The sequence below is a fragment of the Anarrhichthys ocellatus genome, unplaced genomic scaffold, assembly GCF_004355925.1.
Source record: "Anarrhichthys ocellatus isolate YVR2014 unplaced genomic scaffold, GSC_Weel_1.0 scaffold19, whole genome shotgun sequence".
NCBI classification, from domain to species: Eukaryota; Metazoa; Chordata; class Actinopteri; order Perciformes; family Anarhichadidae; genus Anarrhichthys; species Anarrhichthys ocellatus.
This window is the reverse complement of record NW_022280049.1, coordinates 6,284,878-6,298,248: the sequence shown is the minus strand read 5'-3', so window position 1 is coordinate 6,298,248 and position 13,371 is coordinate 6,284,878. Positions and strand designations below refer to the sequence as shown.

The 13,371-nt window shown below is 40.9% G+C and overlaps 1 protein-coding gene across 1 annotated transcript; it reads left to right on the top strand.

The window, feature by feature from the left end:
* The first annotated feature begins 2,772 nt into the window (after nt 1-2,772).
* On the top strand, nt 2,773-11,520 carry sting1 (stimulator of interferon response cGAMP interactor 1). Its single transcript, XM_031857644.1, has 7 exons — nt 2,773-3,197; nt 4,358-4,584; nt 5,334-5,526; nt 8,110-8,218; nt 8,519-8,754; nt 10,440-10,626; nt 11,095-11,520. Exons 1-7 carry the CDS (start codon nt 3,195-3,197, stop codon nt 11,361-11,363), a joined length of 1,224 nt encoding a protein of 407 aa, XP_031713504.1. The 5' UTR covers nt 2,773-3,194; the 3' UTR covers nt 11,364-11,520.
* The last annotated feature ends 1,851 nt before the right edge of the window (nt 11,521-13,371 follow it).

The window sequence follows — 13,371 nt, the reverse complement described above, 5'->3', positions numbered from 1 at the left end:
ACAATCCACTTTTTTACTCTTGAATAAAATATGCATGAACCTTTGGTATGCATACCGAGCCTTTATTTCGTTACCACTGCGCATGGACACACACGGCCACAAATGAGTTTACAAAAGAACCGTCCTGATGATAAGAAATGCTTCATCAAAAGTGGTTCTTGATATACAGTTGCCAAATCTCAGCAGAACATGCTTATAGAAAAGAATGATAACCTTGTGCAGCAGGATTTAGTCTTTTCCCCCAAAATGTCCTGCCCAGGAAATCAACTTGTGACCCCTTCAATTCATTTGACTTCCTGTGGGGGTCCCAAACCCCAGCTTGGGAAACACTGCAGTAAGTAACATTTTCTTTTGCAATCTTCCTTTAACACTGAGGCAGTCACTGCAACTGGTTTAGCTTTGACTTGATATAGAAAAGATTTCACATAGAAGAGTAATTACTGGAAGAGCCAGTAATCAGATGGAGCAACTTTCTCTTTCATTATGTGGTTTCACTGAAGTGAAACTGGGCTGCGTCACATATGTTGAGCAACATCTACAGATGAGTAGCTGAATAAATATGATAAAGATGAAAACCCCCCAGCATAACCCCATGGAACCAAGAACATGTTCGACTAGCCATTAGCCAAAATATGTAAAATAGAAATAAAAAACTAAATCACAAAAGTTCACATTTTATTGAGTTATTTATATTTTCTGTAAATTGTATCTCCCTACAGGTATATGCAAATTCTGGTTAATAATACAGAATTCATCTTGAACGTATCAGATTTTTCTTGCATCTATTAAATCAAGTCTAAAAATGTTCAAATAACCTTTAAAAAAAACAGTCAAGTAATATGTGTGTAATAGTATAATTGTAAGCTCCTCTTCATGTCTTTTTTTACCGGCCAAAATATTACCACGGACATAGTCTCACATGGCCAGAGACCTAAGGACATGACCTCTGTGTCCTCCATAGGTATAAAAGAAGGGGTGTCCTCCATGTCCACATTACTCCATTTCCATTTGAAAACGCATATGTTTTGCTACGTTTACACTGAGTGTCCACACTACGCCGGAGTTTTAGAGCATTGTAAACGGATAAGTTTGAAAACGCTCCCGAGGTCGGATGAGTTTGAAAACTCTGGGGTTGCGTTTTCGTGTGGACGGCCGAAACCGGATAAGTTTAGAAACGATGACGCCCACACCCGCGTTCTCTACTTGATTGGTTCTTAGCAGTCATGACGCGTCCTTCCCTGATTCGTCACATGTCTATCACGTGACCCTTACCCGGAAGCTCACAAACGACAACATTGAATACCGATCGACTACCAGGTTAATTTAACATGGACAACTGATTACAGGCGATGCTGACCTTGTTGTCTTTACTAGCAGCTGTTGTTCAGTAAAAGTCTGCAGTATTACGGAGGAAGCAGCTGTTAATGGAGCGATTAGTGACCGGCGTGTCCAGTGGTGTTATCAGCCCTACAGAGCAGCCGTCTGAAGTCGCGGTTAGCAGTAAATGCTCTTCAGTAGGACAGATAGTTAAGCCACCAGCAGAGCTACGAGTGAGAACAGACAACAACATGGAGGAAACGAGTGAGAGACGTGTGTTGACCACATTTATGGACCCATAATCTAGCAAACTGTTACGTGTCAGTGTTGATTTTAAAGTAAATTTGATATGTGAGAGAGAGAGAGAGAGAGAGAGAGAGAGAAAGAGAAAGACCTGCAGCGCTGTAACTAAGTCTGAAAAATAAAACTTCTAAAACTTTCCACGAACTGTGTCTGTTTGGAATATTTTAGAGGAAGATCTTAAGTATCAAACACGACCTTTCATTATTAAAGACTGCTTTATTACTCTGTCGTATTTTTTAAAACTAAGCAGCCAATCTACTTCCTGTTTACATCGACACCCACGCACATGCCCAGTGTACGTCAAGAGTCACGTGATATTCGTTTTCAGGCGTGTTAGTCTGGACGGAGATCATTTCAAAAACGATGCTGAAACGCTGTGTGGACGGAGATCGTTTTTGTTTGAAAACTCCGTTTACGTTCAGAAACAGAGTGGTGTGGATGTACTCTCAGTGAGGTAACGTTAGCCTAGAGGTCGACCAGGGATACTTGACTTTTGCATTTGCAAGGGGGTACTTGGAAAGCTTGTGGAATGGCTTAATTAAGTGTAAAAATAGGAATTACAATTATGGAGTCAGCTGTTATGAACGTCACGTGTTGCAGTCGAGAGTGCATCAAAACCGACGTTAGCCTAGTTAGCAAGAGTGTTCAGAGAAGTTGAAACAGTTAGCTTGCTAAAGAATTAACTTGATGTCAAAACAGTTCAAATGATCTAAAAGTAGTAAATGGATGAACTGTTGAAATTGTTTGCTAAAAAAACATCTATATAGAAGTAATGGACAAATGGTGAAAAAATGCAAAATAATGTTTGTTAATTTTACAAACAGTTAAATAGATCATGTTAGCTAGCGCTATCTAAAAGTGATGGATGTCCAGCTTATCCTGTTGTAGCGTGTAGGTATGCAAACCGACCTAAACATTAGTTAAATTGTATGAAATAAATATTGTTACGATAAACACTTAATAAATATATGTATAAATAATATTGTATATATATATATTTATTAAAATATATATTTATAATATAAATATATAAAAAACAATATACAGTTTAAAATAAATTGAAACCAGCGGAAATTGCGGGTGCTGTCCATCACGGAGTCTGGGAGTGGCCGTAGAGAGAAAGAAATACATAACTTTAAATTGAGGCCACAATTTACCAATGGATGTGCACCGGTCATAAGTCATGACCTCAATTTAATTGAATCATTCCTGTTTTTTTTACTCATTTCCCCCATCTGTGTATTGCTGGTTTTTACTTTCATATCCAAATGGCTCAACAAAGACAGCTGGGAAAATATCTGCACCTTATATTGTGAAAGAATTGAAAGTTAAACAATCCATTTTCATTATAAAAATATTAATAGTTGCATATTGAGTACTTCCTCTTTCATGAGCATTTCCTCTAATCTCTGCCTCCTCCCACTCCCTATCTTTACCGAGATCTTTGGGTAGTTTAACTTTAATCGAAAGTGAAAGTGTTGGCTGATGACTAAAGGGAGTGGAGAGAGAGGAGAGGCAGAAGGAGAACAGAAGACAAAGGAAATCTCTCTTATCTGGATCACAGCTAACACACCATGGTGAGTCCCTTCATACATTCATTCTCTTGTCTAGTTTTAAAATGCACTTTGGATGGAAATTAGGCATCATCACTGACAGAGATCAACATGTTTGTGGTAAAATAAGAACTTTCTGGAAACCTCACTGCTTCGTATTAAACTGTCTCATCCTCAGAGAGAACACACATCGAGTTAATACAGCTTTTGTATAAATTGTATCCAAAAAAAGTAAGCATAAGCAGATTGTCTGGTTTTAGAAAAAGAAAAAGAACATTTTAGAAGAACATCTTCTAAAAGTCAATTTAACCCCGAATCACAGATTTACCTCAGAGGCCTTTACAATCTGCCTCTGTCCTTTTCCACCCTTGAATTGGATAAGGAAAACCTACCTTAACAAACCCCTTTAACGGGTCCAAAACTTGAAGAAACCTCAGGACGAGCAACTGAGAAGGGATCACTATCTCAGGACGAACAGACCTGCAATATACGTATGTTGTGCGTACAGAATAGACCAACACAATTAAATTACAATATAGACAATCCACATGACAAAATTCATACATATAATGTGAAAATTCGCCAAACACAACCTCCTCTCCGTCATATAACCTGAGACAAGGAGAGGCTACACAAATACACAAGCAGCAATCTTATGTCACACAAAGAGAATTAAACAATCACACAGAGAGAGAGAGAGAGAGAGAGAGAGAGAGACAGAGAGAGAGAGAGAGAGAGAGAGAGAGAGAATATGTTAAGAACATGTATACACATGCAAATACAGGCAGTCAGACTCTTTCAAAGCCTTTCAAAGGTAGAATCACATTTCTCTTTACTACATTGAACCTTTGTGTAATTTTTCAGACTAATCTGGCAACACTCCTCTCCTATTGCACAGCAACTGTGTGTCTATTAAGAGATGATGGGGGAAAAACAGGTTGCTGGGACTGAGCCTGTTGCGCACCGTATATTTCCCAACACAAATTTCAGTCCACAGAGAGTAGAGAAGCCCAGTGCAATTCAGACTTCCTCCTTGCTTTCTTTTTATTTATTGACTGTCGTGTGCATATTAGTTTAGACTTCATTGAACAGCGTTCTGGGTGAACTGGCCCTTTGCACTGAGAGATAGACACATCTGGTTTCATGAAAAGCGCTCTCTGACACTGGGTGACTGAACCCCTCAGATGCTTCGCCTCCAGCACCAGGACGCTCTCATCCCTCGGCCTCGAGGGACTTTGCCCAAGGTGTGTGCTGTGGCGCTGGCTGCCATGACAACGGGAGGCGTCGTGTTTCTGTCTCCTGAAAGGTTGTTTGGATGGGTTGCCATGGCAATCCTCATCCTGACCCTCGGCCCTCTGCTGCACGGGCTCTGTCTGCTGGCAGAGGAGATGTTGCACCATTCAAATACCAGGTGAGAAAAAACGGTTTGGTCCATCAGTTGTGCGTGTTTTAGTGTGTTTTTATTAAGATTTAGAATAAATAACGGTTGTACATTTCAGCCGCTCTGTATTGCTCTCATATAGCAGTCACAGCTGATTACGCCGTCCCGACCAATAGCGCACCTCGTATTATACACCTTTCATAGAAGTTAACCTGACACGCATTGGAATTGTTTGGAAAAAGGCAGACACTTACAAAAAGTACTTTTAGGTGATTGGATCAAGCCTCTGGCTTTCAAACAAAACGCATTACTCAATCAGACAAGATGGACCTTCATATGATATGTGACCCCGGATCTTAACATTATCCCGTGACATCGTGAGAATCCAGCTGCTGTGCATCAAATGACTGTAATGTAAAAGACGTCCCTCATAGTGACGAACCCACAGAGTATCATCACCTGACTGCAGTTCCCCTCCAGCTCTACGGAGTGTTTGACTGTCTTTCAGCTCAGTGTTTTGGTTTTACAGCACGCAGCTTTACTGTTTTTTATGTTCAACACTCTCATTAGCACCATTTCCAGCCACAGTATGCAGCTGTTTTTGGTGAAAAACTTTAAAAATCCCACTGTACACTACCGATGTCAAGATTGATCTCAGTAACAGTATGTTTTAATATGTCATTTCATCCTCTCTAAATAAATGAAATGTTTCACTGATGTTAAAATGCTAAACTGAGACACGGTAACGGGGTCAACAGTATCCTCCCTGTCTTTACCAGGTATAGAGGCCGGAGGCTGCTGAGCCACATGCTGCCAGCCTGTGGTTTTGGGGGAAAGACCCTGCTGGCTGCTGGGCTGGCAGGCCTGCTGCTCTACCTGGCCGGACATCCTCTGCCACACAAAGGTCAATGCTGGAAACTCCTCATCCTGACCTCGGTCCTTTACGCTCTGTTCAAAAGCCTGGGAGTCCTGGTGAGGTCCACACCAGACACACAAACACCACTGTCTTTGTTCATCTGGGGTATTTCTCTTCCTCTACACTGAAAGATCTTTAACAGCATGTTTTAGGAATTCGTAGTAAAGTCATTTTCAGCGAACAGGCCACAACATACAAAAACACAGTTTGAGCCCTTTTAATTAGCATGTAAACATCTCTTAATGTACTTAAGGAGTAGACATCTGGGGCATCTTAACCTTGTTAGTGCAAACACTTTAGCAACTACTAGAAACCGATTTCAGGACAGTGTTACAAAAAAATACTCTATGTAACTAATTTAGCAGTGTCGGTGTCAGTTTCTGTCTCACTGCCGTCACCGTCCCAGAATAAAAAAGTCTCTGATGTGGCATTCAAAAAAAAAAAAAAATCAAAGAGAGTTTTGAGAAGGTGAACGTTCAATACTGTCACACACAGTCAGAAGTGAGAGACCGGCATTTGTACAACACCTTGTCTCAGATGTTGCTCACAGACGGAGCTTCGCTATCGAGTCATTTATCCATAAACAAGTCAGGTGAGCACTCCTACGGAGGCCCAGTAATTATGTGAAATTATGTTTTGACCTATCATCGGCCCTGAAGTGGGTATCCTTAAACTGCCTTCCTGTTTACCTGCACCCACACAACAGAGGTGGAGACTACAATTCACTTTACTGACTCCAGCAGCTTTGAGAAGTTCAGTTCAAAGAGTTGTAGCCAGTGATAATGATTTTTTCTTTTTCTAAGCTTCACTGTTTAAATTCACTTCAGTGCATCAATAAGTCCCGTCGGTTGCTGGCAGCAGTGATGTTCAGTTCAGTAAAAAAAAACAGACCACATATACAGGCACTGTTTATGAGGGTTATAGCTAAGCAGACAACTATTTTTAACAGTTATCACATCATGATAGACTTTGGTTTTCTTTCAATAGGGAACTAAAGTACTCCAGAGAGCTCCACGGCTGAAAGCTACTGATCCTTTCAGTGACACGGTGGTGATTCAGTACTCAGTTTAAGGTTTGAGTGTTAAAGATTTGTACGTACATGTACCGAACACCTCTACCACTCACCCAACACAGCCCTCCGAAAGCCAGCTAACACCAGGGTCGGGTAGTAAAGAATCACATGTAATCAGGATCACGTAATCAGATTACAAAGAATAAGTACTGTAACTATCATCAGCCTAGATTGCATTTGAAAAAATCTGATTATAGTTACATTGGCAAGTTCTCTCTATACATCCATGCTAACAACGCATTAAGCTTACTACAAGTCGACTGAACACTTGATATAGTCAAACAAGTGTAACTGTAACAGAGAGCTCTGTACTTTAGTTAAAAAGCTCCTCCTGTCCTGGACAACTGGAAAAGCAGTGCAGAGGGATTTTCTCTCTCTTTTCACAATCCTGATTAATTTAGATCATTGATTTTATTACAACAGTTATCAATTGAGAGCTTATATATTGTTACAGCTCAGAGCGCCGTGGTAGAAGTGACAAATAGCCCCATTTTAACATAAGAGAACTACACTTGAGACAGAACAGTCCCTAAGTAAGAACACTTCCTCAAGCATCAGTTGATTGTAATTGATGTGGCATTTCTGGAGTAAAAATAGGCTCCAAATATGTCTTCATCAGCAACAATGACCGTAACACTGTCCTCAAAGAATCGCTGTATACTTCTGAAGAAAGTGCACCGTTTCCTCAGACTCATGAGAGAAACTACCGGGATTATAGATTAAAATCCAGCTCAAGTCTGGGGGGTAGCTCTCCTATAGAATTATATATAAATATATTCTGCCCACACAGAGTTGGGTCAAGTTACTGAATTCAAATTATATGGCAATTAATAATACAAAAGAAGAAGTTATCTAATCTGAATACTTCTGGATTACTTCAAAACAAAACATTATTGCAGTTTATAGGGTAAACAAATGAATAATTGGACACAACCACAAACACATCAAAACATTTTCAGTGCAAATAAAATGCAGTTAGCATATTTAACATTTACAATTTATCAAATCAAATGACCGTCACAAAAACAGTACAGGTGTACTATGTGTGTTCTACATGTGGGATGCTGTTTCTCAGATGTATGTCCTTTAATCAAAGTCCACATGGAGGACTTTGCTCGTGTAACGCGAGAGGAGCATTTACTCAAAATTGTCATCGTCCATTTTCAATGTGAATTAAAGGGAATAAAAACTAAAAACAATATTAGTTAAGTCGCCATTAACAAACAGGCAACCTGAGAGAAACAACTTACTTTTATATACAGTGGAACGTTTTTATTTAGAACATTTAGAATTGTTAAAATCAATCATGAATTATCAATCATTGCCAAAGACGAAGACATGCTGGAATCCTTTTAATGTAACTATATAATGTCATATATTATATATAATATCTTTTAATAATCTAATCGGGGTTGATCATAGATGCTTTTTTTGTAATCTGATTACGTAATCCTAATTACATAGGAAAGGGCAGCAGGGGTGCAATGATGCCCTTTCCTGAGGCAGCTCCTGAGCAGAGGTGAGGTGTATTGACATCCTCCTGGCTGTTTCTGTGGTTGGTGTGCAGGGTCCGTCGGAGGTGGAGGTGTCTGACATCTGCGAGGTCAGGAAGATGAACGTGGCCCACGGCCTGGCCTGGTCCTTCTACCTGGGCTACCTGCGACTGGTGCTGCCACGTCAGTAACATCAAAACACACACCTCCTTATGTTTGTGATTACACTCGATCATTTGTATACCAGTTCGTGGTACTTGTACAATATAATCAATTTAAATGTATATACGGTCTCTGCCTGTTTTTAAGATGAGCTGTCACTTGTGCCACACAATCCTCAAATATTCATTTTAGGGGATACTTGAGTTGTATTCTCTGTCCTTTGTGGTTTATAGGGACATAATAACGCATCTTGCACCGCATTCTAGTGATTCTAGAGATCTGAATGAATGTGTGTGTGTGTGTGTGTGTGTGTCCCTTCAGGTTTAGAGGACTCCATCAAAGCATTTCGTGAAACCCATAAGGCCTTCTGTGGTCGTGGCTCCAGGAAGCTCCTCATCCTCATACCTCTCAACACCAACATTTCTCACAAGCTGGAGGAAGAGGACGACCACATCCAATTCTATGACAACCTGCACAACAACGAGATAGACAGGGCAGGCGTCCAGGGGCGGGTCTACAAGCACAGCGTCTACAGCGTATTGGACAAGCATGGGGAGGTAAAGCAATAGTTACAGAATGACACTGAAGTGCTTACACACATTAAATAATAGCTGTATACCAACCATCCATTCTCTGTAGTTTTAAGAGTCAAAGGTGGCTGAACAAATATCCCATCATGCATTTGGGTAAAAGAGAAAGGGGAAAAAAAACTGACAGATCTGTATACTTTTACTATTTTACGCTATAGATCTTAAATTGAGTTGCAAACTGATGAAGGTACCCTTTTACATTTTAAGCAGATAATCAATAATCAGATTATATTCAGAAATGTCTCTCAGGTGCACAGCACGAAATGAAATGAGGTAATCAGAGAACCTGCAGTGTGAATGCCACTGAGCTCCAACTCGGTGTCTGTCTCCTTATTGCCAGTGTGAGTTGAAAGACTTAGCGTGCCGAGATCTTCTCCTTTGATCAGATTTGTAAAGACTGCACAGCAAAAATGCAACAGAGCGAGAGAGAGAGAGAGTCACAGTAAAGTGACAGACTCAAGGGGCTGTTTCTGTATATTTTCTTCAATATTTCATGATAGCGCGTCAATGTGCTCCATATTCAACATGTTTGATGTGGCAAATCTAAGAGCGATTGTACTCAAAACCACCTCTGTAGTTTAGTCGGGGGAAAGGAAGTTTGGGACGCATGAAAGCCGTCTGAGTTTCAAGTGAGACCAGAAATAGCCACCAATTATATCAAAGTGATTGCCAGAATGGTGTTATGGCTGTGTTTTACAGTTGCAGTCACCACACAGAATAAGGTGATGATGAATGTTTGAACTTTGACCCCTGTAAATAGCACTGCTATAAGGAATGCTTCACTCACGAAATGACTATTTGGATATAAATCACTCACCGAGTGTTAACTTGAATTCTTGAAGAAAACTCTGTTTTTCTCGCGTTCCTCTGCGGTGAACGGAGAACCTGAAGACGTATTAAAGCCTTGATGAATAGAACAAAATGTAGGCCAGGTTTAAATATATCAAATCTTACTATTTTAAATATTTCCGTCATTACAGTCTCATGAGTCCGTGTGTGAGACGAAAGTGGAGGAAAGTGTTTTAAACAGTAAGAGTTTGGTGTTTGGCAAGAATATATAATGACGTAGATAACACGTAGCCTATCACTACTTTGAATACTATAAAGTGAGACTATGTGACTTTTGAAAGTTGAGGGAAATGGTCTGAGCCTGATGTGTAAACTAATATAAGTTACTAAACCCTGACTGCTGTACTGTTAAGACTGATAGCTTTAAATGTATTGATCAATTTAATTGATTAGAATTTATTTCCACTCTAAACATAACACCGAATAAGACTTTTTTGACCTGTTGTCTTAAACATAAATCTGAGACTTTTCAACACAGACAGTTTGTACTTTGAAATCCAAAAACAGAAAACAAGCAACTGAGAATAGTAAATCACCTCCAGCATGCTGCTTCCCTTCCACAGCACAGCATGACCACCACCTGCTGGTTAAACCTGAGAACTCACCAGTGGAGATCTGCTTTAGTAAAGCGTAGTAACAGCACCATCTACATGTAAAACATGGCAATCAAACCTTTCTGGTGCCAGAGTTCCACAAGCTTTTAAAGGATTATTTGTCCATGTAATGTATCTATCTCTCAGTGCCTGTGCGTGTGTGTGTGTGTGTGTGTGTGTGTGTGTGTGTGTGTGTGTGTGTGTAAACAGGCCCATCAGTGTGTGGTGGAGTATGCAACGCCTCTGCTGACGCTGCACAGCATGTCCCAGGAGAGCAGCGCTGGTTTCGGGGAGCCTGAGCGCCGACAGCAGGTCCTGCTCTTCTACAGGACCCTGCAGGAAATACTGGAGCACTCGCTGGAGTGTCGCAACCGCTACAAACTCATCCTGCTTAATGGTAGGAAGACAAGCCAAGTGTGTGTCTGTGTGTGTGAGTTAACTTTACACACACCTGGCGGCATGAGACAGACTGATTTAAGGGTGATTTCAGCTTTTAGCTCATCCGCTTCCCCACAAGGATTGACAATCAGTATTTGCGTATTTATCGATTATTTTGCTGTGTCTGTGTTTTTAGAAAAGGTTTTGTTGATACACACACACACACACATTATGCTGCACAGTGTGTGACTGAAATGACGGACGGAGGTCAGAGTATCCGTTACTTTTCTGGCTTTGGTCCAGTTGTCTCTGGCCTCGTGTGAACCTTTCATCTTTGCACTGGCAGCAAGAAACTCAATCCCAATGGGATTTTTAACAGAAGTGTGAGATCAGTACCGTCTTCACGTGGACTTTTGAAAAGGAGTGAGACAACGAAAATGATTAGATGCTGAAACCGGCCATAGATCGTGTCCTCTTCTTCTTCTAGATGAAGACGAGGACGACCCTCGCCTCCTGTCCAAAGCCATCCTCAGACACCTGCAGCAGCAGGAGAGAGAGGAGTTCTGCCTCACCCCACCTCCTCAACAGGAGATGGTGCACCCCCTGGCAAGAACATCGGGCGCCATGCCAACTGCTCCACCCATAGGTGGTAACTATAGATACCCTGAGCCAATGAGCAGGGAGCCTACGCTGATGTTCAGCCTGGATAAACCTCAGCCTCTGAAGGAACCTGTAGAGGACACCGACCACTACTGAGGACAAATATAAACACATGCTCAGGCATATATAACGTAAACACACACACGCATGTACACACACTGTTATACTTTATTCTTGTTACATACGCAGTTGATAGATTAGCGATATGAAAATTATAAACTGACTGTGTCTGAATTCATAGATATTAAATAAATGCAAATATTTGCTTTATTTGTTTGAGTTTATTTGATCTTTTCTATATTTCATTTCTTTGGTGAGCTACCGGAGACTCTGGGGAGCTGCTAGTCCTGACCAGTGACAGGAGGTACACACAATGTATTATCATTTTGATCAACATCGATAACAATTGTGAAAACCATCACAATATGTATTGACTTATCTTTCTATAAATGCGTGTAAATGGATGAATGGATCAGGCTGCGGCACTGAGATTCAAACAGTGTGTGTAGTGGAGACACCCTGAGGGTTTAGTTTGGAAGAGAGTTTGTTATCCTCCTTCCAGAAGGTGGTGTCCACTAGTCCTGCTGCTGCTACCAGTTGGTCCATTCAATAGTCTCAGACTCAAAGGACGGTCAGCATTTAGCGATGAAAAGATGTCTGCAGTTCACCTTTTAATATCACAACAAGGATCTTTTAAAGCGATGGGGACAGGAGGGTTAAGATGCAAATGTTTTGTGTATAATAAATATTTGAATTCATGCAAATATTGCCACAAATTATGCAAAGGTAATAAATGAGTTGAAGCAGTAAAAGCACAGATAGATTTAGGGCAGGAGAGCACTGACAGAGAGAGAACGGAGGAAGAGAAAGGTTTTATGATTGTATAAACAAAAGTTACAAGAAACCTGACACCGCACCTGCTTATCTGCGTCTCACATGAGCATGAGCACACACACACACACACACACACACCTCCTGACAGCAGCGCTGCAGCTGAAACTGGTGAGGTTGTATCAGATACAGTATGTTTACAGAGGAGTCATTCGATCCAAACATGTGATTTATGACGTGCAAATGTAGCATATGCAAATAAAGACAAAATAGAAATCAAACCATGGAGCGCAGTTTTAACCTTCCTGCTGATGACTGGTATCCACACAGGCCATGACCTGTGTTGAGGGGCCACAAGTAGACTTGGTTTGAAGTGGTCACAAGTCACAAAGTTGCTATATGGGAATTCAATGGATATTCAATATTCCGCAGTTAATTTGCTTCACTCCGGCCTACAGAAGCTGTAATATGCCGCATGTATTGGCTTTATACAGTTTAACACGTTCTGAACAAATTTCAGACACAGCTACTTTCAAGCAACTCGCAAGCCTTCAGTTAAAGCCATTCAGCATCCAGTCGTTGCCTTACGGAACGTTTTGTGGATGACAATCTCCTTTCATTTGGATACATTCATAAAAAAGTACTCGGCAGCGCACAATGCATAGGGGCACTCTAATTAGCAAATGCTAGCATGCTAATATGCTAACCTAAGATGGTGACCGTTGTAAATATTATACCTGCTTATCATCAGCTTTACAGAGCCTCTAGCGTGGCTGCTGACTCTTTGTCTTGTTGGAGTCATATCAAATATATGCCGTGTGAATAAGTCAATTATTCAGCTGGTCCATTCATTTTGACATATTTGAGTAATTTGTCAAGTAAAAAAACAAAAAACTAAACAACCCTGCTGTTTCTCAGTAGTGATGTGGGATTGGTTTCTTCTTTCCATTTTGTGTCACCGCTCAGCAGACCATAGTGTAATATGAGGTAGGTCTTTGTTGCAGGCAGCAGCATCATTGCATCTGTCAGTAACCTGTCCACTTCAGGCAGTTATTTCATCAGGCCACTGATAAGAATTAGTATTTTGACCCAGTTCCTTCCGTGTTAGATAAGGACTTCTAAAAAAACAAACAATACTCACTCTCTGATGCAGACATGTGAGTTTTAGTCATGGCTGCAGTGGCTGAGGGCTGTCAGAGACAGGTGGGACCTGTTCTCCACCAATACCACTACATCACAGGCAGGTGACATCAGCTGACACACTGATGTCACC

What these genes read in the sequence shown, in the direction of transcription:
- sting1 (XM_031857644.1), top strand. An exon ending in TCAAAAGCCTGGGAGTCCTG is followed by an intron (nt 5,527 to 8,109) that starts GTGAGGTCCACA and finishes GTTGGTGTGCAG; the next exon opens with GGTCCGTCGGAGGTGGAGGT. An exon ending in TATTGGACAAGCATGGGGAG is followed by an intron (nt 8,755 to 10,439) that starts GTAAAGCAATAG and finishes GTGTGTAAACAG; the next exon opens with GCCCATCAGTGTGTGGTGGA.